At 36.9% G+C, this 27,814-nt stretch overlaps 1 protein-coding gene across 1 annotated transcript in view; it reads left to right on the top strand.

The window, feature by feature from the left end:
* The window catches only part of AK9 (adenylate kinase 9), a 103,016-nt gene that overhangs the window by 33,409 nt on the left and 41,793 nt on the right, over nt 1-27,814 (top strand). Inside the window, 11 exon segments of the mRNA XM_045843710.1 lie at nt 88-186; nt 278-367; nt 2,911-2,982; nt 4,406-4,545; nt 11,363-11,519; nt 12,344-12,458; nt 14,725-14,801; nt 17,552-17,716; nt 20,195-20,281; nt 20,728-20,928; nt 21,852-21,973. Coding sequence (XP_045699666.1) covers nt 88-186; nt 278-367; nt 2,911-2,982; nt 4,406-4,545; nt 11,363-11,519; nt 12,344-12,458; nt 14,725-14,801; nt 17,552-17,716; nt 20,195-20,281; nt 20,728-20,928; nt 21,852-21,973 — 1,325 coding nt within the window.

The following is a 27,814-nucleotide window of genomic DNA, read 5'->3' as shown; positions in this document are numbered from 1 at the left end:
TGGCTTTAAAGCAGAGGAATGAATCATCATACCTGACTCCTTACCCTCAACTACCTTCTGCTAATACAGCCAATTACTGTCTTTCAGCTTTAAGAGAACTTGAAAGTGAATTAAAAGCGAAGGAATACAAGAAGTTCTCTTCTGATAAAAGCTTAGAAGGGGAGCTCTCTTTACTTGATGACGATGGTAAAGAAATATATTGCTTCTATTATTATTGACTAGTTTTTAAAATATAAAAACACATGAGCTGATAATGCATATTATTCTTTCACTACAGGGTCTGCTCATGAATCCCAAAGAGAAAGCTCATTAGAAGACAATCAAGAAGCCAAAATGAAATCAGATAGTGATAACGCTGCTAAAACTGATACAGATGGTAACAAAATGAACTGTTAATGCCATGCTTATGGGTCTTATTTTCATTTATATTTTTGTCATGTTTATATTGAAACTTAAAATACCTCCAAAATGGGAAAGTTCAAGAGAAAAGAGTCAGCGTCTCTCTTACAGATTTAAGCTACAGAACAAAATTGGATTTACTAGAATAAAGAAGAAAAGTGTAGAAACTGAGGAGTCTAATATGATTAGGTCCTCCTAAAAATTTTTAAATGTTTCTAAGTGTATCTAAATTATTATCATATAATAATAAATTATATCTTAAAATTTCTCTACTTCTTTTATCAGATTTAGCCATCATAAACCTAGAGTTTTAGCTGTGAACTATTATCATTTAGTGCTCTTTATCCTTATAAAATTTTTCCAATCATATTTTAACATAATTGAAAATATACAATGTAAACTGTTTTTCCCATTTTTTACTTATAACATAACATTTAATTACATTATTTCTTTAGGAGATACTTTTACCCTCATTTTCAATTTACTTCATAATTTTCCTATTTATAGATAATAGATTTAACTAATTCTTTATATTGGAACCTTGTAATTTTTCAGATTGTTTTGCTACTAAAAATAATGCTTCAGTGAATTTTAAACAAAGTTTTGCCTGCAAGTTGACGTAGATGCAGTCACTGGTTTAATGAGTATGAAGCTGTAGACAGAGTCAAGTTGTGTTGTATAAAAGTTGTTCCAAATTCTCTTCCCCTCATTAATGCGCAGAGTACATGTCATTGCTTCCTCAGTATTTTCTCTTTTTATGCCATATTATTTTACTTTTTAACTGTTTCTGAAGTTTAGTATTTATTAACCATATATATTTCTTTTTTCTGAGGTAACCGTATTTTTCTTTTGCCCATTTTTCTAAGTAGTATCTGTTGTATGATTTCTGTGTAAACTTTCTATATTAATTACTATTTTTAATAGTCTTTTTCCAGACTGGATGGTTTGTCTTTTCAATCACTTTGCTATGATTGAAGTAGAGGAATTTTTTTACATTTTGGTAGTCAAATCATTACTTTCTTTTTGTTGATTTCTTCCACTTACTTTTAGGCTTAAAAAAGTCATCTTCTCAACCAGAGATTTCATGTATGCTAATATTGTTTTTTTAATTTTTTAAAACAATTTATCCAACCTTTTGTATTTAGTTTTTAAGTGCATCTATAATTTATTTTTATCATGTAATGTAGAGCTGATGTTTTTTGCTTGGTTCTTACACCTGAATCAGACAGGTGTGCTATGTATTTCAAGTCTAGTAGGAATTGAACTGGCCACTGTCAGAAACTTATGCATGGTATTCTTCCTCCCCCAACATACACACAGCACCTCTCCTAACACACACACACACATATTAAAATTTTGGACAAGTGACTTCTGGGAGTTGCCAGCCAGTACACTAAAAGAGCCCCTCCCCACAATGTCTGTACCATCCTTGGGAGAGGCAGTACCAAGTAGAAGCAGACATCAGGGCCTCTACCCACTGCTGGAGGAATGTCAACATTGGCAGTGCTCCCTGGTAAAAATTCACCTTCCCTTCCCCATGTGTCTGAGATAAATATGGCCTTCACCTTGGGAAGGGAAAATTTGATGTATATTTCTCTCGATTTAGATCTAATGGCATTATATGAAACTGAAATTACTCATGGTTTTCTTATAGGTTAATTAAGTCATTATCTTTATTTTCTATTACTGATAGATATGTTTATTTTATTACTATGGCTATTATTTCAACTTTAAATAATTAGGAACATGAATCCTAGGTCCCTGGACCCATACCACAATCTTGTGGGGAGAATTATCTACAATTTAACACTGTTTTGTAGGTGTTAACAATATTTCATTCCAGATAAAAGGAAAACCAGTGCAATGTCTATATTTAAAAGGGAAATATAGCCAAAGAAACCCAAAACATTAATTCAAAAGAATATATGCATCCCTTTGTTCATTGCAGCAATATTTGTCATAGCCAAGATTTGGAAGCAGCCCAAGTGTCCATCAGTAGATGAGTAGATAAAAATGTGTGGTACATTTACACAATGGAATACTTACTTTGAGCAATGGCATGGATGGACCTGTAAAGTATTATGCTAAGTGAAATAAGCCAGTCAGAGAAAGACAAGTACCATATGATTTCCTTTATATGTGGAATCTAATGAACAAAATAAACTTAGAGACAGACTCATGGATATGGAGGACAGACTGACAGCTCTCAGAGAGGAGGGATTGGGAGTTGGGTGAAAAGGGTGAAGAGATTAAGCAAAGAAAAAAAAAGAAAGACTCATGGACACAGACCATAGTATGGTGATTGCCAGAGGGAAGGGGAAGTGAGAGGGGGCAAAAGAGGGTAAAAGGGGAATAAATGGGGATAGAAGAAGACTTGACTTGGGGTGGTGAGCACACAAAACAATATACAGATGATGTATTGTAGAATTGTATACTTGAAAGCTATATAATTTTATTAACCAGTGTCATTCACCCCAATAAATTCAATTAAAAAGTTAAAATTAAAACTACTCAGTTGGGAAAAAAGTTCTCAAAGCAGTCAAGATCTAAAGTTGGATTCAAAAAAGGTAAATTAATATTTGGGTAATTTGGTTTTCTTAGATTGTGGATCTAAAAATCACAAACAGCTCCTTCAGAATTTTAAGGAGAAATATTGGATTTTTTAAAAAAAGCATTATTAATATCCAACCTCATCTTAAAGGCTACTCTATTATAAATAGTTGGACACATGGGAACACAGAAAAAAATAATGCGGCATATTGTTTTGGTAAAAAAGAATATTGGGAAGACAGGATATCTATCTTTCTGTGCTGCCATCCTAGGCATGTGGCTACTGTGACAATTCACAATATGGCTGCAGGTGCTTCAGCCATCATATCAGTATGCCTAACAGGAGGAGAGAAAAGGTCAACGACAAAACTGCACTCCTCCCAGATGACTTATTTCTCTTTAAAAAGATGACAGAAAGACTCGCCCCCCCAAATTTTTTTTAATCTGCTTGCATCTTATCTATGGGCCATCCAAGCTATAATGGAAATTGAAAGATGTAGTATTTTGAGCTGGGCACTTTGCTGACCCCAACCAAATCAGGGAAGTTACTAAAGAAGAGAATGGATACTGGGTGGAAAACTAGCAGCTTCTAGCACATTTAGTATCTTTGCCTGGCTGTTTCTGCCTCATCATGCCCCACTTTCCAAGACCAGGGGTTGTTGCCTCTTGCTCTGTGGCTCTCCAGGAACTGTGGGCTCTCCCCACTGCTGAAAACAGACTTTTTAACTTCACAGCAGAAAGGGTAGCAGAAGGCTGCTCATGGAAGGCCCTTTGGGATTTTTCTGGGCTAGGATCAGTTGGGCTCTGGCGGGAGACTTGGATGGACGGAGCCTAGGGGCAGCAGGTCAGCAAGCACAACTGGAAAGACAGAGGGAGAGAAGTCAGGTGGAACTGCCAATCTCCTGTCTCATTTACAATGTGATGCATCTGTGAGCCAACTCAACAGTGTAAGGAGACACTCAGGATGCGCTGAGGGCAAGAATCTACTGTAACATAAGAAACCAGCCTATGTCGCCCTTTCTTCTTTTCCTCCAACTTGCCTATCTCCTGTCTTCTCCCTGTCCTGTGTAGTCTCATACTTGTAATTAGAAGTGTTCATCTCGTTTTCTGACTCATTCTCTGGATGCTTGTGTTTTAGCCTTGACCCCTGGAATCGTTTGGAGCCTACGTCTTCTCTCTGGCTTTCTGAGTTTTGACTGCTGCCTAATAGGACTTGCCTCATTCACTTTCATTCTGATGCACTGGCTTTAAGCCACTGCTCTGTTATTTTGTGATTTCTGACCTGACATTTTCTTCCGAGTCTATTTCCCCTTTTTCCTAGCATGTGCTACAGTAACACACAGATAGTGCTTTGTTGAGTCAGGTATTAACAATTATGGTCTACTGCAAATTGAGTTGTCCACTAAAATTACTAATAGCATTAGTTTATTAACTCACTTTACTTTAAACTCAACAGAAGACTTGATAAATGAGGTCACTGCAGATCATCCAGAAGTTGTTTCTATGGTAAAGGAGACTATGAAAATGACAGACAGTATGAACTTTGAACACCCATATGAAAAATATGCTGAAATCTTAGAGGAAGTCCTGGAAGAGGTAAGAAATCCAGGCTATTCATTTTTATCATTAATTCAACAGAAACTGAGACAGTGTTAACCTAGTGTATGTATAATTAATTTAGAGTCTCATTGATAATACTGAAATCTGTAGCCTTCAAATTCATGTACATTTTATAGTCAAAATTGTTATGTATAATGTACCTCTGTGAATAATTGTTTATGCTCTTTGTAAGTTTTTATTTATCAACAATTATTTAATATAATTTCATAGCTTTGAAATTAATTCTTCATTAAGTTTTATTGTCTTTAATTCCACTCAGTTTGTTAAAAGATGGTGAAGATTAGGCCAGTACCAAAATTATATATTTTATCTAATTAGTTGTAAACCAAGACAAATTATTCTCCATAGATAACTTCATCCAACCACCCTAAATGTGTTTTCATAGTGGAGATGGATAGACACATGAGTGATTTTCCAATCTGAAGGGAAAATAAAGCCTCAGATACTATTTCCTACTGATAGCAAATCAGAAAGCTTATCTTTTGTTCATAAAGAATAAGATATCTATATGGATCTGTTTTGCACAGAGACCTTGAGTAAACATTCAGAGCGAAGTCAAAGAGAACAAATCAGTTTTGGACTCTCAAAAAACTTCTATATTTCTCTAGAGTAGAGCAGGGTAATTTGAAACGGTGTAATTTGAAAATTATGTGAGAAGAAAAAAATTGTTCTGTGAGAGTATACAACCACTCTGTAATGTATTGGGTGAGCTCCTTAAGCCCCAGTCTGTACCCAGAATGAGTTGCTGTCTCCCTATAAGCTTCCAAAAGAGATCTTTCAACTTCCCCTGCATCTCTTCAGGTTGTTCTGTCATCAATTTATTCCTTCAGAAACACCCTAAGCACCTACTATTTGCCCTGTACCAGGTCCTAGGGATATCAAGATGAATTAAACTCAGCTCTTTCTAAGGAGTTATAGGTCAGGTTGGGGATGGCTGACCAATAATCCAATAATTGAGTTACCATGTGCTAAGTGATAAATAGGTATATACCAGGTGTAGGAGTTTCACCAAGGTCGGGGCTGTCATCTCTGCCTGGGAAATGAGACAAAGCATCCCAAAGCATCTAAGCAGGAGACATGCAAGTGAGGGACATCTTTAGCACTATGAAAGTCCTGCCCTTGCCCTTCACCAAAGCATTTCTCCATTGCTTTCAGAGTTTATTTTGGAAGATACAAATTTACAGGGAGTGCTGCTAAAATACTTCTGATAGAGGAATATATGTAGTGTCATTAGATGGTACACTATGACTCTGGGATTGTGGGGGTTGAAATCACATGAGCTTTTACCACCAAAGCTCATATCAGATTGTCTTTCCCAAGAGAACAGAGACCTGTGCAAGAGACTATTTTACTCATCATCTGTTTTCTATGATCTCTGTGAGTAGGAAACTTATTTTCATAATGTAGCTAGTTAGTTACTAATTTTTTACATGTAAAGATAGAATCTTAAGATGTCTTTCTCAAATTAATTTATAGATTGATGCAATGGTAAGAAAAATCTCAATATGTTTTGAAATATAACAAAATAACTCTAAAGATGATTTGGAACAACCAATAGTTGAGACTAGGAAAGAACAGTTTGGCAAAGTATAATAGAGAGAGCCTTTCTCTACCAGCCAGTAAAATGTGTTGAAATACAATAATAGTATATGAGCTCGATAGTCATACAAGAATAAACAACCAGTCAAGATGGAGACATAGATAAACATGCTTCACCTCCATGCACAACTACAGCAAAGATTATAGCCAGATCACAAAACAAATATCACCCAGATTCATCAGAAAATCAACTGTAGGGAAGTCCAACAACCAAGAATATAAGAAGCTACATCCATCCAGATGGGTAGGAGAAGTGGAGACACAGAGTGGCATGGAGAGGCAGCAGAATGGGTGGTCCCATATTCACATGTGGTAGATAAAAATTGGGAGGGATACCTCAGGAGCGAGCCATCCCAGCCCCAGACCAGAACACCCAGCTCAGGGTTCCGGCACCAGGAAGATAAATTCCCATAACTTCTGGCTATAAAAAGCAGTGGAGACTGGGGCTATGAAAGAAGCTGTGAGATTCTCAAGAAACTCCTCTTAAAGGGCCCACAACAGACTTAAGATTCATACAGACCCACCCCCTCTGGGATTCAGCACCAGAGTAACAGCTGGAAGGGCACAAGTGGCATATGGGGAGAACGGGAGAAAGTAAAGTGACTGGCAATAGAGCAAGTGCTGGGAGACAGCTTCTTCTTGGGCAATCTCCAGAGGCCAAGGAGCAGCATTGTCCCCTCTCTGAGCCCTTCCCAACAAAGAACAACAGAGTGGTGAAACAGGTTGCCCTACCCTGGCAATTACCTAAGGCTCCACCTCACACAATTTACAGGTGCCTTTTCTATAATAGGCCATGCTACTAAGACAGGGAATCAAAGCAGCTCTACCTAATACACAGGACCAAATACAGAGAGGCTGCCAAATTGAGAAGACAAAGAAATATGGCCTAAATAAAAGAACAGAACAAAACTCCTGGACAAGAACCAAATGAAATGGAGATAAGGAACCTATCAGATATATACTTCAAAACATTTGTTATGAGGATACTCAAAGAAATCACTGGGTATTGCAACAGCATAAAAAACACCCAGGCAGAAATAAAGGCTACATTAGCAAAATAAAGGAAAATCTATAGGGAACCAACAGTAGAGGGGATGAAGCTGGGAATCAAGTCAATGATTTGAAACATAAGGAAAAAAGCATTCAATCTGAACAGCAAGAAGAAAAAAGAATTTTTAAAAATGAGGATAGAACAAGGAGCCTCTGGGACATCTCCAAACATACCAGGGTCTGAATCATAGGGATGCCAGAAGGAGAAGAGGAGGAGCAAGAAATTGAAAACTTATTTGAAAAAAGAATGAAAGAGAACTTCCCCAATCTGGACAAGGAAATAGACATACAAGTCCAGGAAGCACAGAGAGCCCCAAACAAATTGGAACCAAAAAGGACCACACTAAGACACATCATAATTAAAATTCCAAAGGTTAAAGATAAAGAGAGAATCTTAAAAGCAGCAAGAGAAAAGCAGACAGTCACCTACAAAGGAGTTTCCATAAGACTGTCAACTGATTTCTCAAAAGATACTTTGCAAGTTAGAAGGGACTGGTGAGAAGTATTCAAAGTCATGAAAAGCAGGGACCTAAAATCTAGATTACCATATTTTGCTGCATATAATGTACTCCCATGTACAATGTGCATGCACATTTTTGGCCCAAACTTTCAGGAAAAAATCTTTCATTTTAATTTTTTAATTCAATTTTTTTATTTACTGATTTTTAGAAACAAAACCAATTATCATATTCCTGAGTGTTATTTTGCATATGGATATCATTATTACTTTCTAAAGTTAAACTTTTAATGCATAAACATAAATAAAAGAATTAAAAACACTTATATAGATATGAAATTAGTACTATCCATACATAATGTGCATACTTATTTTTTTCCTCAAAAATTTGGGCAAAAAAGTATGCATTATACATGGCAAAATACACTACTCTATCCAGCAAGACTATAATTTAGAATTAAAGGGCAGATAAAGTGCTTCCCAAACAAGGTAAAGCTAAAGGAGTTCATCATCACCAAGCCATTATTATATGAAATGTTAAAGGTAACTGTATACAAAAAAAATCAAAATTGAACATTAAAATGGCAACAAATTCACAACTATCAACAACTGCATCTAAAAAACGAACTAAGAAAAAAGCAAAACAGGAACAGAATCATAGATATGGAGACATTTAGAGAGTTATTAGCTGGAAGGAGACAGGGAGAGAATGGGGTAAAAAGTTCAGGTATTAAGAAGTACAAATGGGTAGGTACAAAATAGACACAGGAAGGTTAAGAACTGTATAGGAAATGGAGAAGCCAAAGAACAGATATGGATGACCCATGGACGTGAATAAGGGAGAGGATTGCTGGAGGAAATAGGGGTACTGGGTGGAGGGGACAAAGGGAGAGAAATTGGGATAACTGTAATAGCATAATCCATAAAATATATATTTTAAAAAAGAATAAACAGAACCACAGAGAAGATATAGAAACAGAAACAGCAGAGATTAATAATTTACCATATGCTAATAAAGTTTACATCACAATCCAAAAGGAAAAGAGAAATTATTTAATAGTGTTGATAAAAATAACTATTGGGAAAAACCAATTTAGAGTCTCATCTTATGAAAATTAAATTTCATATAATATAAAATTAAATGTTAAAATGGCATTTTTTTCTTTATATTTTATTTATTCATCTCTAAGAGGGGGAGAGGGAGGAAGAAAAAGAGGAAGAGAAACATAGATTGGTTGCCTCTCCCATGCCCCCAGCCTGGCCTACCACCCAAACATGTGCCCTGACTGGGAATGAAACCAACACTTAGGCTCACAGGCCAGCACTCAACCCACTGAGCCACACCAACCAGGCCTAAAAATTGCATTTTGAACTAGAAGAAAGTGTAGCCATATTGAAGTGATCTTGGAGTTATCAAGTACTCTGGGCACAAATGCAGTGGAAGAACTCTTAAAGTAAAATCTCAGGGGTGAGAATACTTAAAGATTCTCTTTATATAAAAAATATGAAAATCAATAGTTTAAGGCCAAGGTTAAATTGAGGAAAGTATTTATTATAAAATGACATATTCTTCAATATAAATATTTCTTAGAAATCAAGAAAGATCTAACATCCCAATAAAAAGAGCAGGCAAGACACATAAGCAGATTATTCTATCAAGGAAAAGCTACAGCTCTCGCCAAGTAGCTCAGTTGGTTAGAGCGTTGTCCGAATCCACCAGGGTTGCTGGTTGGATCTCTGGTAGAGCACATAAAATAAGCAATCAGTGAATGCATGAATTAGTAGAACAACAAATTGATGTGTCTCTCTTTTTATTTTCTCTCTCCCCATCTTGCTCTCTCTCTATAAAATCAATAAATAAAAAATTAATAAAAATTATTAATTGAAAAATTTTAATGTTCAAGTTTCAATATTAATATGAAAATTAAAACAATGAGGTATGATTTCTGTAAAGTTGGCAAAAATATTTTAAAACTTATATCAATCTTATTACAACAATCTTATTAGTGAGGCTGTAATGATATAGTCACTTAGCAGAAGTGAAAATTGATGTGGAAGCAAAGTGGCAATGTGTATGCAGAGCCTTTAAAATGTTTATTCCTTATTCTGTTTGACCTAAAAACACTTCTGGGAACCTGGCCTGAAGAAATGTATGTTTGGACAAAGATTTATACATACAGATGTCCATCACATGAGCACAATGTTATAATAAAGTTATCAGTTATATAAATTGATGTAAAGTTATCAATTATATATATAACTTATGTATATAAATTATGTATATAACAGAGGATAATTAAACAAATCAATATTTAATAAAATACTATAAAGTCATTAAATTTTTTCAAAAACATTGAGATGGGAAAATTATAAATGATATGTTGACATTCCTTTAACTTTCATATCTTTGCAACTAGATGGTAACATTTTTAGTAACCATTTATATTTTTCTAGTTTTACTGAAATGCAATTGACATATAATATTGTATTAGTTTAAGTTGTACAACATGATTTGAAATATGCATATATACAAAATGATTATCACAATAAGGTTAGTTAACATCCATCATTTCAGTTACTTTTTTGTCTGTGTGTAGTAACTTTTAAGATCTACTCTCTCAGCAACTTTCAAATATGCAATACAGTATTGTTAACTATAGTCACCATGCTGTACATCACATCGCCAGGACTTACTTATAACAAAAGGAAGTACCTTTTGACCCCCTTCACCTATTTCCCCCTGTCCCCACCCCCACCTCTGGCAACCAACAATACTTTCTGTGTCTATAAGTTTCATTTTTTTTAATTCCATGTGTAAGTGAAATCATACAGTATTTGTCTTTGTCTTCTATTGTATTTCTTTTCTATAGCTTTTTTACCCTCTAGTTCTTAATGTTACACATTTCATCGAGTTCAAAATATTTTCTCTAAAGACTCTTCTTTCAGATGGAAATTCATAAAGCAGATAATCTTAAATTCTGATGGGCCAGAGATGTCTAGATAGGCATCTCTTGCCTTTTGACTTACTTCTAACATACTGTGATTACCTAAAGTGACACAAACTTGTTTAAAACCCTCAGAATCTGTGTATTCACAGATCCACACTACTAATTTCCATACTTCTGTTGAAGTTATTACTGCTCAGTGGTGAGAAGGGGAGAATTTAGCAGAACTCATTAAGCACCTGCAAGATTTGTTTTGACCCAGTTTCCTCCCTGGCTATTAGTAACCATCTCAGTACCTCTCAGCTCTCTTGCTGAGGGTTGAAAGGCAAAAGGGAAGTGAAGAGTGTTGTCACTAAAAATAGCAAGCTGGGCTAGGACCTTACCACCCAAAGAGTGGTCCATAGGTCATCATTACTTGGGAGCATGTTAGAAATGCAGACCTTTGGGCCTCATCCCAGACCTTCTAAATTAGGATCTGAATTCTGTAATATGCAATAACATAGCAAAGAAAGTGTTGTTATATTTACTTAATAAAGGCTTTTGCTTCTCATTCTTAATTTTTAAAACTTATAGCTCTCTTGTTTTAAGTTTCTTTCTTGAAATTAAGTGGTTCTCTTATTTTCTTCTGAAAGTCAGAAGAAATCAGAAGACAGTTGATTAAGGTTCACAAAAGTGATATATAATGGTAGCATCCTTGACTTCTAGCTATGACGGTACTATCAGTGTGTCAATTTTTTTACAGATAGCCAAAGAAAACAAGAAGAGGTTTTCTGGTGTCCCAAAATATGGAGGATGGGTATTGGACAACTGCCCTGTTATAAAAGAACTGTGGATAGCCTTAATCGAGAAAGGAATTACACCAGATTTAGTAATCTGTTTGTCAGATACAGAAAACGATGGTTGGTAAATATTTATCATGTCAATTTGAACCTGAAGTTTTTATTGCTGATAATAGTTTCAGTTAAAATATAAAATGGAAATTGCTCTACCCTCACTAGGTACAAATTCCACCCCAACAATTCCTTGACAACCTAGAGGTGTGTAAGTGAGGCATCCATGCACCTAGTGGGTGGCCAGAATAATGTGCTAGAGCACTGGGTGTTCCAGCAGGCCCTCATAATTACTCTTTGGGGCTAGAATTCAATACCTCCTCTCTCAGTCAGCACTATAAATCCTAAATTAAATATACATAAGGCTGAGGGTAAGATTGCATATTAGTCTTTGTTCACCTCAAATGAGACATATTAAGTACATCAAGATAGTAGAACTATATTTTTATTATTTCGTCACTTTGTATAAAGCTACAATAATCAAAACAGTATAGCACTGGCAGAAAAACAAATGTATAGGCCAATAGATGGAGAATAGAGAGCTCAGAAATAAACCCATGTACATGTACATGTGGTCAACTAATCTTTGACAAGTGGGCCAAGAATATTTTACCATTTTGCATTTTAGGTAAATACACTTGAAAAGAGTTTCTGGGGAAAATATACTGCATTTTTTGTATTTTAGTCATTTTTGGCATGTTAATATATACTTTTTAAAAAGGGTTAAGATGGTCTCTTAGTATTTTAAAGAATCTGGACTCTATTTAAATAAATGCTTAAAGGAAAATAGATTTGGATTTAGGAAGAATTAAATTTTGTTAATTTTCAATATGTATCTCACTATACTTTATAGAACTTCAAAATTAATATTATTCTCTTTATCTACATTTCAGGAAAATGTTTACTTAATAGACTGTACTTAGAGAATAAGCCTGAAATTGACTCTAAAATATTAGAAAGATTATTAGATGAACTACAAAAGAAAAAAATAGAGGAAGAAGCAGCAAGGTAAAATCTGCCTAGAATATTAAAACAGGTTAATAAATCTTCTATGAAGCTGTTAAATATCTACTTATAATTTATATTTATTATAAATCTCTTTAATATCAAAATAGTGGTCTAACTGACCCAACTCTAATTAATTCTAAGAAAAACAGTAATTTCACAAATATTTCTAGAATCTCTAAAGGAGAAATGTTTTCACAGTCCCAAACTAAATTTATTCTAAATCAGATATCTACTCTCAAAAGACACTGTAAGAAAAAAATGAGCACAGATAAGATTTCTTTCCTTCTTACCATATTTATCTGTGTCTTAAATAATTTTGCTAACTAGAATTCACAAAGTGAAGAAATAATATGATAAAAGTAAATAAAAATACACTTGTGTGATATAACTAAAGTGGTAGAAAAAATATTTACTAAAAATTAAAATATGGCCCTGGCCAGTGTGGCTTGGTTGGTTGGAGAATTGTCCCATAACCAAAAGATTCTAGGCTCAATTTCCCATCAAGGCACATACCTAGGTTACAGGTTCCATTCTCTGTACGACCCCGGGCCTGGGCATGTATGGGAGGCAACTGGTTGTTACTTCTCTCTCACATCAATGTTTCTCTCTCTCTTTTCCTCTCTCTCAAAGCAATGAAAAAAAGGTCCTCAGGTGAGGATTAAAAAAATTAAAATGTGTATGCTTTTGACCTAGAAAGTATATCTAGGACTTCAGCCCTCAGGAATCAGCATATTAATGCACAAGAGAACATGTATAAGAATGTTAACATTCTTTTTAAAATAACTACATATTTAAAAAAATAATATGAAAATAACTGCACCAAGTATTCAGCGGGAACCAGTGAAGTGCAGTGGGGCCCATTCATAGCAGCAGCACACTCTGGGACAGTCCTCCTAAGACTGTTCTGTGGGCCTGTCATTCCCTTCCGGTCAGCATCCTTTGGGCTCTAGTTACAGATATTCTCTTCAAAAGACATTACCACACCTCTTCTCCCAACAGGTGTGTTTCTTATTAATAGGGGCTGTTCTTTTACTGTATGCCACATCCTGCCATCCAGCCTGAAGTGTTGGTATAATTCAAGTTCTCTGTGTCCATGACCAGACCTCTGCGATGACTGGGTCTTGTTTCTACACTCTTTTCCCCTTTTGACTGTATGTGAACCGGCAGTTCAAACAGGACTCTCTCGTGAGACTCACCTTATCCAAAACTTGGATAAAGTATGCTGCTGATAAGTATCTGGGACTTGACAAGAATGAGGCAGGATTCTGCTGCCAGTCATGAGACACTTAGATAAACCACTTGGATAGACGAGTCAAAGACTAATGGTGATGACAGAAATTATCCTGCTTTTGACTGGCACATTTGGAAGCTGATGCTGGAAAAATGTAGACTCCACATGTCTTTAGATATTCCACAGACATATTCCATGTCTTTAGATGTAGAATTCCACATGTCTTTAGATATTTGGCCCAAGATGGAATTCTTTTTAAAAAAATATTTTATTTATTCATTTTCAGAGAGGAGAAGAGAGGGAGAAAAAGAAAGAGAGAAACATCAGTGTGTGGTTGCCCAGCCCAAAACCCAGCCATGTGCCCTAGACCGGGAATCAAACTGGTGACCCCTTGGTTCAAAGGCTGGCACTCAATCCACTGAGTCACATCACCCAGGGCCTAAGATGGAATTCTTAATCCTGTTAAATTTATCTCTTTTCTAAATAACTTGCAAGGCCTTTACATGAGACTTTGACTTTTTTTGGTTTTTGTTTCATTTCAGATTTTATTTTCTCATAATGCCATCATCTAGATAACTATTATTGATAATTTGATTAGTCTTCTACTAGTCTTTTAATAATTTATATTCATTTTAAATACAAAGTTAAAATTGTATTATACATAGTTCTATATTATACTTTTCACTTGAGATTATATTGTGAATATTTCTCAATTGGAAGAAAAAAAGCACAATTTTTCTCATTTGCCTTTTTAACTTGTAGTTATTATCCTTTATTAATTTTGACAGGTTTTCTAATAAATAGCCACAGCTTTACAAAGAGTAACACTCCAAATTTTCTTCCAAAAAAACCCCTGAAAATTAACTGACTTCAATATGAGTGAATTAAATACTTATATTGTGAAGTAAAAAAATGTAATGACTATTATAAACAATGTACTGTTTGTTGTTACTATTCTCAGCCTTAAATCTTATAATTTTGTAAGATGTCTGAATTTCCAAAGACAATTAAATTTTGAACTTTATTTTGTTTCAGAAAAACCAAAGAGGAGGCATTGAGACTAGAAAAAGAAAATGGCAGGCTATTGGAAGCTCTGGATATGAAAAGAAAAGGCAAGCACAGATTGATATGACTAATAATATGTCACTTAATTTTGTATTATTAGTGCCAGCAACTGTAGTATTTCAGTGAATTATAGACAGGGTTACTGTATTTCTTCATTTGCCCTTGAGAGTCCAGGTTTATGGCCATGGTTTGAAAGTATTTATTTGACCTCCTTTCACTCTCAAAATGTTCCAATTTGGGTAATAAATTATATGGTTACTGGAGTAATGGACCAGAGGAAAAAGACTCCTGGCACAGACACTTACTCCTGCACCCTCAAAGCGGCATGCACAGCAGGGCAGCATGAGCAGCATACCTTCTGATGGTTGCCCGAGCCATAGATGATGTATGGCTACTGGGATTACTTCCATTAGAAGGTGTTGCAGGAGTTCACATAATAGTCACACTCTTACTATACCCATTGCGTTTGCACTTAAACTTCCAATCTCCATGATAGAAGAACTTACCCTACAAGCTTCTTTTAAGACTCGAGTTCTTAACCTGGGGGTCCATGGATAAATTCAAGGGTCTATGAACTTGGATGAAAACTTTAACTAATCTTTCATTAAAATTTAGTTCTTCCTTTAACTAATAATTCATATAGGCAATAAACCACAGTAGCATTAGCAATAAATTAACTCTGTCACCAATAAATATGAAGATACCACATTACAGTTTTAGGTATCTTGTGTATATTTATCACTATTCCCAAATTATGGTCATTATTAAACCAGGTGCTGGTTCTTGTATAATGCATTAGTAAAGATGCACAAATTTCCTATAGCACAGAATTTTGTTTGATGTCTTGAAGACTGTATTTCAATGTAATTGACTTCTTATGTATTTTATTCTATGAGATCAAAAGCACTATCCTAAAATGGGATCCATATGTTTTGTCAGACTGCCAAAGGAGTCCATTCTTCAGAAGAATGAAGAGTATCTGTTTCAGTTTCCCACTGCTGGGCAAAAAGCTGCCCCAACACTGTAAACCTCCATTTTTATTGCGCTCCCAGTTTTGTTAGTCAGGAATTGGGGCAGGGCTTGTCTCCACTCCCTCAGGACCTCAGTTCTGGCTGTAAATAACCACCTTGGAGTGGATCCTCTGGCCCTGCTGAAGGCTTCAGATGACTGTGGCCCTGATTAGCATCTTTATGACGACTTCAGGAGAGACCCAGAGCCAGAGTCGCCAACGAGCCATTCCCGAGTTCCTGACCCCAGAAACTGCAAAGATAATATGGGATCGTTGTTGTTTTTTTGGGGGGAAGGGGTAGATTAACATTTGATATGATTATTGTTTTTTTAAACACTAAGGTTTTGGGTAATTTATTATGAAGAATAGATAGCTATACAACACATACTAGTCAAAATTACAGATAACAGAGGATCTTAGAACACTTTTCAATCCATTCCTGACTTATATGGTACTCAGATTATTCACTAGGGTTCTCGAAAAAATAGTAGAACTTTTTACTTTTTTAAAAAAACCAAACCATTTAGTTGAAGACATTTTGAGTTTCTGGTGTAGAGCACAGAACTACATCCCAAACCCTAGTAGGTTTCAGCAAATTCTGCTTCTTCCTCTTCTGCATCACCATAAAATTCTCCATATAACACCAAAGATTCACCACATTCCAAGTCACATACCTGGAAGCCACATGCTCTACAATCCTGGTCAGACCTCGAGATGTAAGGATACTTCAGGATGCTTTCCTCTGGAGACTTAATCACCCAGATTTACATTAAAATTCAGGTACCAGAAGTATCACTCACCACTAGAATGTGATTCTTGGAAGGTACTCACTGAGAGGAAAGAATTTCCACAATAATCCAGAAATCAAGTTCATTTATTTTTTCACATCATCTTTGCAGAGAAATTACCTTTATTTTCAGTCAATTTCATAAATCTATTAAAGGAACTGGGAAGATGGATTTTGTGACTTCACAATTCACCCCATCTTCTTCCAGAAAGATTTCCATGCATATATTTCTGTTCATCAGCAACTACATGGTCATCAGTAACTACTGAAAATGTGAAGTTATGCTTTTAAATTTTCCATTCAGTGTATTGATTAACCACTCTGTTATTGAATATTAGCTATAAGAATATACAGAGTCTAGACTGGTAATACCCAATAGAAATATCATGCAAGCCACATATGTAACTTTAAATTTTCTAATAGCCACATAAAAAGTAAAAAGAAACAAGTAAAATGAATTTTATGTAATATACTGTATCCAAAATACTATTTTAGCATGTAATCAATGCAAAAATTATTGGCATATTTTACATTCTATTTTCCATACTAAATCTTTGAAATCCATTGTATATTTTATACTTACATCACATCTCATGACTAGCCACATTTTGAGTGCTCAACAGCCACATCTTGTAGTGGCTGTGTATCAGACAGTGCAGGTCTACCCCTTCCCTTGTTGAAGGGACATTTGAGATGTTTCCAGTTTCTTACGGTTATAATATTTGGGGCTGCTTATAAACATTTCCTTCTTTAAATGAACCCTTAGGCTGGTTGCCCCTGTAGAACTCTGAATATATGGTTAGAATCCTTTACCACTACATTTTAATAGGTAAAATATATAGAAAATATCTCTCTCCCTCATTAAACCCCATCCCCCAAGAGGCAGGGGTCCACTCTTGATTCTTTGTTTGGGTCTCCACACTTATTAGAGTGCCTAGCACCCAATTAATATTTGCTGACTTAACCTGAATGATAATTTACTACTTCTCATTTTTTTCTAGAAGAGGAAGAGGCTGACGCTGATGCTGACGCTGATGAGGAGATTGAAGGTGAGGAGCCTGATGCTCCTGAAGAGCCCGAAGCCCTTGAGGTGGCCGAGGAGACTGAGGGCTTCTTACCTGAGGAGTCTGAAGTGTCTGAGATTCCCAAAACAGAATCTGAATCAGGTCAGACTTTATTGACAGCCGTGCCCTTAATTCTGCTCCCGCCCATTGCTGTGTTTGTGTGTGCATGTGTGTGCATATGTTAAAAAAAGTGGAAACAGGCTAAAAATGGAGAATAAGCCCCCAGGGAACAGCCGTAACATCCAAACCATGTTATTCTGGAGCATGTGATTTGGAGTGCCGTAGAAAAGCTGATTCTGCTCTGCCCTGTCTCGGCGCTCAGGGACAGGCCTGTCTACATCATTGGTGGGGCATGTTGTTTAAAAAGCAGGGGGAAAATGCCATTAACGGTACTAAATATAAAGCTTTTTCTTTTCTTCCATAATCTCTCTCACAAGTTGTCATGGATTGATTTTTATTTGTTATTTCATGCATTCTAAGTAAAGAAATATTAAAAATTTAAATTATTAGCATGAATTTCACCACTCATCTTTATATTGTACAATACCATTTTTAAATAAGAATATAAGAGTATTTAACTCATACACAGAATCACTGAAATTATCCTTGGCTGATGTGGCTCAGTGGATTGAGCAGTGGCCTGTGAACCAAAGGGTCACTGGTTTGACTACCTGTCAGGGCAAACGCCTAGGTTGCTGGCCAGGTCCCCCGTAGGGGGTGTGTGAGAGGCAACCACACATTGATGTTTCTCTCCCTCTCTTTTTCCCTCCATGACCCGCTGTCTAAAAAAAAATAAAATAAAATATAAAAAGAAAAAGGAATCACTGAAATTAACACAGTTCATATTTTACAGCTCATACATATATAGGTATTTCATTCTTACCATAATACTGGTAAATTTTGTGCACAAAACTAACTCAGCTTTTTATTTCACTTCTTAATATGCACATATTCTACCAACACTCTCTACCTTTAACTTCCTAATGAGTCAGGAAAGACTGAAAGGAAAAGGAACACTGGGTTGCCCTCTTTCCTTTCCTTCTATGTCATCATTTTCAGCCTAAGTGTTTACTACAGGAAAGTGATATGAATAAGAGAGGCTATGGGGGGTTCCTTGGTCATTCATGTCTCTCTGAATGCTATCACCTTCTTCCTGCATCTGAAGCAAGCCCTAATTCAAAAGGAAAGCATGGTCGCTTGGGTCTGTCAGCATCTGTGCATGTCTGCCCTCACCGCTCAGTCATACATACTCCCACGCATCTTGGGTTCTCTAGAATTCTATACTCATGATGGGCCATCAGGAACTCTCATAAGAATGAGATGGTGAGGACTGGCTAACATATATTGTACCTATCTTTGCTCATATGCATGCTCTGTTGTCCCATCGGGGCCCTTTGGATTTTAATTACAAAACAAAGTTCAAAAATAAAACTATTAAAAATTTCAAATTGACAACCAAAGAGCATTACAGTAAGTGTGAGGCAATTCTGAGTGAGAGACTATACAACTGCCCAGGTCACACACCCATGGAGCCAGCCCTGCTGCAGGGGTGCGGTTTGGTGGGTGGGGCAGGGCAAGGAGGCGTCTTTGGGCAATGAAAGTCACTCTCAGGACTGGGGAATGGGCTTAAAGCAGCAAGATGGGGTACCCTGCCATGGTGGGAGTGAGGCTCATAAATTCTTCCAAGCACACTCACTATTGGATTAGAAACTAGTGCTATGAACTGAAGGTCTTTAAATACCTGCAGCCAAATCCAGCCTGGGGCAACTAGGAACCTGCTGTCATCTGGTAAAAGAAACAGGGCTAATGGGAATTTTCATGCTGAGAAATCTCAAGTTCAACATAGATCATTGTTATCACATGGATTAGCTTAACTTTATGGGACAGTAAGTATAAAATCATATCCCTTGTGCCCAACAGAGGAGCTGGCAGGATAAAACACCCAGTCACCTTTTAAGAGTGCTACACCTCCACTGACTTCTGCTCCCACTCAGAGACTTCCAGCATTTTCTTCTGTACCTAAATAGCTAGGATGACTCTTCTCCTACCCACCTGCCTTTTGCAAGAAGACAGACCATAAAATACCAAAAACAAATAAATAAATAAACAGAAATTCATTAAACATGACACATCAAACATTAAACCAGAGGGCTGTAGTGTCCACAGTGTCTCACAATAATATTAAGGGTCTAGGGGATTATTTATTTTATTGCTTTTTATCTCCCTACTGTTTCTTCCACGGAACCTTCTTGGGATGATCTAAAGCCAGCCTCCTATGCCGTTTAGGGTCAGCTCTAGCTCAATGCTGTAGACATGACTGTTACCAGTCAGAATTGTATGTATCGTGTGTCAGATATTATTCTGGTCATTGTCCTTTAGTATATTTAAGAATATTCTTCATTTTCTGCCTTATATTATTAGGTATTTTTATGCTATACTTTTCCTAACTGCAACTATGTTTTCAGTTAGACATAGTGTATACAATTTAAACTGTGTTTTGAAATTTTCTTTGTGCTAAAACTTTCATAAAGAGACCATGTCTTAAAATTCAAACACTAACTATTAGATTTCTTTTCTAAGTGTCTGAGCCTATTGAGGAAACTACAGTTGGAACAGAAATTGCAAAAGAACCCAAAGAGGGCCTGGAAACTAAATTACCGGAAACAGGTGAGCATGTAAAATAAAAGTAGTTAGTGCATAAAAGTGCTTTTCTTATTCTCCTACAAAGGGTGTAGTCCCTTATTTTAGGCATAACATGGACTTCCTTGCCAGTTGGTGCATTGTACTGATTTAGCTTGTTACATTAAAAGTGTGTCTGTCCAGCTTATAACACTGTTTTTCATCAAATTTGATACATTTTATTAACAGTTGAAGATGCCATATGAAATACATATTAATTATCCAAGTAATTTTATCAATAGATAATTAATCTAGCCAATATAAGAAATTGAAGCATGATTAAAATATGAATTTATAAATTGACATTATTGTTGAGAACATGTTTATTTCTTTCATATGTTTTAAAAATATGAAGTATAAATCATTTTGGTAATATAGGTAAAACACCTTATTTGAAGCCTCTTTTTTTCTTTCCTTTAACCTTTACTCAAAAGTTGAACTACCTAAGTTTCCTGAAGACGCTTATCCTGATGTTCCTGAAATGGAACCGGTGAAAGAGAAGATCAAATCTTTCACCACCAAGTGGAAATCTCTAGAAAGAACATTCACTGACTCTGCCATTCAAATCTTCCACTTGGGGATTGCTGGCAAAACTCCAGAGGAACTACTTCAAAAAGCAGTAGAGACGATGGAAAGTAAGGGCTGTAATCCTAACATTTACTGTCCAGAGCAGGGAACATTATTAAAAGCGCTGTGCAAGTTTAAAGCCTTTCTTGATGGTCCATAAAGTAAAACATTCAGTATATCCAGGGACAGTGTTTAAAGTGTTTAACAACTCTCACAGCACAGGCACCCGCCTATCAGAACAGTCGTGGTGCACAAACAGCACTGGCCAGTTGTCGCTTAAAGAATTTCTAAAGGCGAATTTACATACACATGTATAGTAAGAGATCAGTCACTGCAATTAATTTTCCTAATCTTAGACTACTGTAATATTGGGTTAGGCAAAAAATTCATTTGGTTTTTCTCATGAGATGGCTCTAGTAGTGCTTAGTTGTCTTTAACTTCGTTAGAAACAATTTTGTTAGGTTCTACTGTGATAGCTGTTATGTCAACATGCATTTAAAGAAACATCAATATTGGTGAATATTTGTGTAGCCATTTTAATATTGAAGATGGAAGAATATAAGCAATATTTTTGGCATATTATGCTTTATTATTTCAAGAAAGGTAAAAATGCAGCTGAAGTCCAAAAAAAGATTTGTGCACAGTATGGAGAAGGTGCTGTGACTGACTGCATGTGTGAAAAATAGTTTGTGAAGTTTGTGCTGGAGATTTCTCACTGACACCGCTCCATGGTCCCGTAGAACAGCTGAAGTTGATAGTGATCAAATCAAGACATCAGTTGAGAATAATCCACGTTATACCACCTGGGAGATAACTGACATACTCCAAGTATCCAAATCAGTAAAGTTATTGTGATAATAAAAATGTGTCTTTTATTTTATGGAAAAAAACTTATGGACTTCTTGGCCAAAACAATATTGCTAATATCATTTTATTGTAAAAATATCTTTCCAAATGTTTGTTTGTTCCTTCCTTCCTTCCTCTCTTACAGGACCTTTCCAGTATGCTGGATGGGAATTAACTTTAGAAGATTATGAGGAAGAAACAGAGGACTTTCATGCTGAAGCAGAGGTTGAGGAGGAGCTGGAAGATGAGGAAGAGGAAGAGGAAGAGGTATGAGTCTTTTATTACTGCTCCTTAACATTGGTCACATCATTGAAAGTGCACATATCCAGAATGGTAATTAGCACTCTTGGACCTCAGGAAAATAAGCAGGCCTACTCACTTTTATATATAAACATTTTCAATGCATTTCGCTTCCACCCTAGCTTCCCTTGATCCCTGAAATGCCAGGGCTGCTTAGATAGTATGTTACACCCATGAAAAAAAGAAAAGGGAAATTGATAAAGAAATTTTTCATGGACAGATGTATAGATATTAAGGACAGAACTATTTTTTAAAATTTGTTTAATCCTCACCTCATGATGTGTTTTTATTTATCCTTTTATTGATTTAGAGAGAGAGAAAGAAACATAGATATGAAAGACAAACATGAATTGGTTGCCTCCTGGAGTGCCTGACTGGGGATCAAACCTTTTTAGTGTATGACACAACACTCCATCCAACTAAACCACTCAATCAGTGAGAGACAGAAATCTTTTATTAATTTAACAGAAGTGGGTGTTTTAAGTAAAATACAGCAACAGCAATTTTGAGAGGTTGCTTGCATGACACTAATGAGTGGTATTTTCAAACAGGAACAACTCATTTTAGCAAAAATCTACTTCTTTGTCACAAACATTTTGATAACCCTTCTCAATTGATAGCCACCCAATTCAGGCATCTATCGATAATAAATGAAGAAGTGATTCTTTCAATTTTGGCTTTTATGAGTGAAACAAAATGATGCAATAAGTTAGATAAACAGACAGTCATAATTAAGCTTAAACCCAAATATGTGTGTGTCAAACAACAAATGTTATGTACTGTAATTCAGACAACAACTTCCAATACTTTGTCACTAAGGAGGTGCTGAGACCTAAGTCAGGTAGCTAAAAGATGCAGGTTTTGTCCTTCCTGTGTTTAGATTCTCTTCTTTCAGTCATCCTTCTTCTGCCATTCTTTCAGGTCTGGTTCTGTTCTGCAAAGTCAATGTCTCTTTCTTGTACCTACAGACAAGTCTCAGGCTGTCTGTAATATTCAAAACGTATTTTTAGGTAAGGTCTTCATTGATAACAATGTCCTCTCCTCAGTTCCACTCTCCCTAATTTACCACTTCTTCCTGTTATATTAGTTTCCTAAGACTTCTTCCCATTATATTGATTTCCTAAGGATACCATAAGGACATGCCAAAACTTACACTCAAGATGGTGGCATACGTAAACACGGCTAACAGCCTCAAACAAACACATCAAAATTACAACTCAAATATAGAACAACCATCATTCAGAACCATCAGAAATCAAATTGAATGGAAGTCTGACAACTACAGAATTAAAGAAACCACATCCACCCACAATGGGAGGAGGGGTGGAGGTGCAGAATGGGCTGGTCCCACATCCACGTGTGGTGGATAAAATTTGGGAGGGATATCTCCAGAGTGAGGGGTCCTAGCCCTGCACAAGGCCCCCCCAGCCCAGGGTTCCAGTACCAGGAAAATAAGTTCCCACAACTTCTAGCTGCAAAGACCAATGGGGAGTGAGTCAGTGGAAGACACTTCTGGAGTCCCAAGCAGCTCTTCTTAAATAAGGCACACACGAACTTACTCAGACTTACTCCCTCTGAGCTCTAGCACCAGGGTAGCAGCTTTAAAGGCACCAGTGGCATATGGGGAGGAACTGAAGTGTCTGGCATCAAGGAGAGAGCTGGGGGACCGCTTTCTCTCTGCCAGAAAAGTGGGTAGAGACCATTTTCCATTTTCTGAACCCTCCTCACACAGAGCCACAGGAACAGTGAGTGCCACATCTGAAACTCCATCCACCTGGCTAATGCAGTTTGTCCCACCCTAGAAATCCTCTGAGGCTCTGTCCCACCCAACTTATAGCTGTAAACTGTGGCTTTTCCATATGAATGGCTGATCTTGACTCATGCTTCACAAATTCCTAACCCTTTTCAAACAAGCAACAAATAGCCTCAGTGAGTTCCCAGGCCCCATACCTCTTGCTAAGTAGCCCCAGGCCCATCACTAGCAGCAACCAGCCTAGATTTATAGCTTGGCTTCACCTGGGAATCTCCAAGTTCAGCACAAGTAACCATCTCAGATTGCTTTATAACTCAGACAGGATGGCCCTGGGCAAAACACAGGTGGGGGCTGACCTTGGCTTGCACCACCTGGGAAACCCCAGAGCCAGTGCACCCAGTGGACAGCTACAGACCACATCAGAGCACCACCACCCTGCTCCTGCAGAGCTGATCCTCCGCAGAGGGCAGAGGTTCATGGTCAGTGGTGACAACCAGTCCTTGCAACTGACTGGCCTGGGTACATCCCTCCCATTGACTTGCTAACAGCAATCAAGGCTCAACTACAAGAAGAGGGTGCACTCAGCCCACATGAAGGGCATGGCTTGGGTGATAGGGGAAACTGTGCCATTGGATCCTATGGGACACTAGCTATATTATTCCATGCTACTGAGACAGGGAGTGATAGCAACTCTACCTAATACATAGAAACAAACACAGGGAGGCTGCCAAAATGAGGAGACAAAGTAACATGGCCCAAATGAAAGAACAGATCAAAACTCCAGAGAAAGAACTAGAGAATATGGAGATAAGCAATCTAATAGATGCAGAGTTCAAAACACTGGTTATGAAGATGCTCAGGGAACTTAGTGAGGACCTCAGCAGCATAAAAAAGATCCAGAAATGAAGGATACACTACTTGAAATAAAGAACTATTTACAGGGAATCAACAGTGAAGCAAATGAAGCCAAGAGTCAAATTAATTATTTTTAATTATTTGGAACATAAGGAACTAAAAAAGAACAGTCAGACAACAAGATGAAAGAAGAATTAAAAAAAAAAACAAAGATAGTGTAAGCAGCCTCTGGGACATCTTCAGCTTTTCCAACATTCACTTCATATGGGTGCAAGAAGGAGAGAGGAAAGAACAAGAAATTGGAAACCTACCAGCATTTGAAAAAAATGATAAAAGAAAACTTCCTTAATTTGGTGAAGAAAATACACATGAAAGTGCAGGAAGCACAGAGTCTCCCAAATAAGATGGATGCAAAGAGGCCCACCCTAAGACACAACATAAATAAAATGCCAGAGGGTAAAGATGAAGAGACTCTTAAAAGCGCCAAGAGAAAAGCAGTTAGTTACCCACAGGGGACTTCCCATAAGACTGTCAGCTGATATCTCAAAGGAACTTTGCAGGCTGGAAGGGATTGGGAAGAAATATTCAACGTCATGAAAAGCAAGGACTTACAGCCAAGATTCCTCTACCCAACAAAGCTATCACTTAGAATTAGAGGGCTGATAAAGAGCTTCACAGACAAGAAAAAGCTAAAGGAGTTCATTATCACCAAACCATTATTATATGAAATGTTAAAGGGACTTATTTAAGAAAAAGAAGATCAAAACTAGGAACAATAAAATGGCAATAAATACATATCTGTCAAAAGTGAATCTAAAAAACGAACTAAGCAAACAAGAAGGACAGAGACAGAATCACAGATATGGAGAGTGTTTTGATGGTTGCCAGATGGGAGGGGGTGGGGGAGAACAGGTGAAGAGGTAAAAGGAGTAAGAAGTACAAATAGGTAGTCACAGAATACCCATGGGGATGTAAAGTACAGTTTAGGAAATCGAGTAGCCAGAGAACTTACACACATGACCCATGGACATGAACGATGGTGTGGAAATTGCCTGAGGGAGTGGGGATAGCTTGGTGGGGGTGAAGCAAAGGGGACAAAATTGGGACAACTGTAATAACAGTCAATAAAGTATCATTTTAAAAAGTAACACATATACATTATAAAAGACTGAAACAATACAAAATATAGTGAAATTAAAAAAAAAAGGAAGGAAGTGCCACAAACTAAAAGGCTTAAAATAACAGACATTAATTCCCTCCTGGTTCTCGAGGTAAGAATTCTGAAATCAAGGTATCAGTAGGGCGCTGCTCCCTCTAAGGCTTTAGGGAAAATCTTTCCTTTCCTGTTCCACCTTCTGGTACCTCCAGATAATCTGTAGCTTATGGCTGCTTAACTCCCATCTCTGCCTCTGTCTGACACGGCCTTCTCCTCTTCTCCTCTTCTGTCTCCTTCTCTTACAGAGACACTCATCATTGGATTTAGGGACCACCTGGATAATAAATTATACATATCATCTTGAGACCCTTAATTATATCTGCAAAGATGCTTTTTTCAAACAAAGCAGATATAGCTGCCAGAAGTTCTGAGAAATTTTGATCTAGGAGGCAAAAGAACATTATCCTTACATCCACCTGGAAAAACAGCAAGAAAGAACTTTGCTTTTCCTGTCTCAGTCAGTTGCCCTGACTAATCACAGTAACTAGAGGACTTAGTCTGACTGAACCAACCTTGGTAACTTGCCCACCTAATGACTGTGAGGTGGGGAGTTACTGTGATCGTCTGGTCCATGTGAGCTCCTCAGAATGTGGAAGACGTAGTTCTCCATGAGAAGAGGGGGGAAAGTCATGTTACTAGAAAAGGGAGAGAAATGCACTATCCAGAGAAAAGCAAAAGAAGTATACCACATTATAAGAAAAATTCTGGGAAGATGTGTATTAAAATCTCAACAGTCTCTCCAGGGAAGATGGAGTAAAGCAGGTTGGATTTGGGGGAGTACCACCTGATGAGATTAGAGGGACAAATACTTAGATCTCATACAAGGCCAGAAATAATGCCTGTTCCCACTAACCACTGAGTAGTACTAAAAAGGATATAAGCATCAGGAATGGGCGTGATTAAACCTGGAATAGTACACAGCAAAAATTAAATAAATGAAAGAACTGCTGATACATGTAATAATCTGGATGAATCTCAAAATAATTATGCTAACAGAAAGAAGCCAGACCCCAAAAAATACTATATGATTACATGTGTAATCTAGAAACCCTAGAAAATTCTAGAAAATGCAAGCTAATTATAGTGACAGAAAACACAGCAGTGGTTGCCTGGGGGGTGGGACAGGTAGGAGGCAAATAGGGTCAGGAGAGAGGCCTGAGAAAACTGTGGTATTGATGAGTATGTTCATTATCTTGACTGTGGTGAGGATTTCACAGATAAACACATATGAGGGGAGAGCCCCTCAAAAAACAGTATTTATAAAAAATCGTGTATTTATTCCTACATGTTTAAACCTTCAGAGTACTCTCCATTTGATGAAATACACTTTTTGAAACATTTTTCCACTGCTCAAAACAGTTTTTGAACTTGTCGATTTTGATGCCTTTTAGTGCTTCTGTGATTTTTTGTTTCACCTCTTCCACATCAGTGAAACATTTCCCTTTGAGGATATTTTTTATTGGGAAAACAAAAAAATGGTAGTTCTGGGCAAGATCTAGTGAGTAGGCAGGGTGGGGCATGGCGGTCTTACTGTTTTTTTGTCAAATACTGTTGAATACTCAGTGTGGTGTCAGCAGGTGCATTATCGTGAAATGGGCAAATGAGTTGAAAGAGTCTTCAAAATAAAATTCACTGAAGCCAAATGCAACCTCTCACAACAATGCTAGCTGGTACACTGATACACATGGGTTCTTAGAACACACCTAATAGGGGAAGCCTGTACTACAAGGGGCCCACCCTCCAGAAGATAATTTCAGTTTTGGGGGGTCCCTCTTCATAAATGTATTTATTGAAAAATAAGAAAGACTAGAAAAATTAATTAAGCCTTCAACTCAGGAACCTGGAAAAAAGCACAACAAAATAAATCAATAGAAAGTAGAAAGCAGGAGATTAAAGGCAAAAACTAATGAAATAGGAAAACAAGAGCAAATAAAAACAATAGACCTAGTTTCTAAAAATAAAAAGTTGGTTCACTGGTAATAAA

This window comes from Phyllostomus hastatus, unplaced genomic scaffold (assembly GCF_019186645.2).
Source record: "Phyllostomus hastatus isolate PE091 unplaced genomic scaffold, TTU_PhHast_1.1 phas_contig_40, whole genome shotgun sequence".
NCBI classification, from domain to species: domain Eukaryota; kingdom Metazoa; phylum Chordata; class Mammalia; order Chiroptera; family Phyllostomidae; genus Phyllostomus; species Phyllostomus hastatus.
This window is presented reverse-complemented; position numbering and strand designations above follow the sequence as displayed.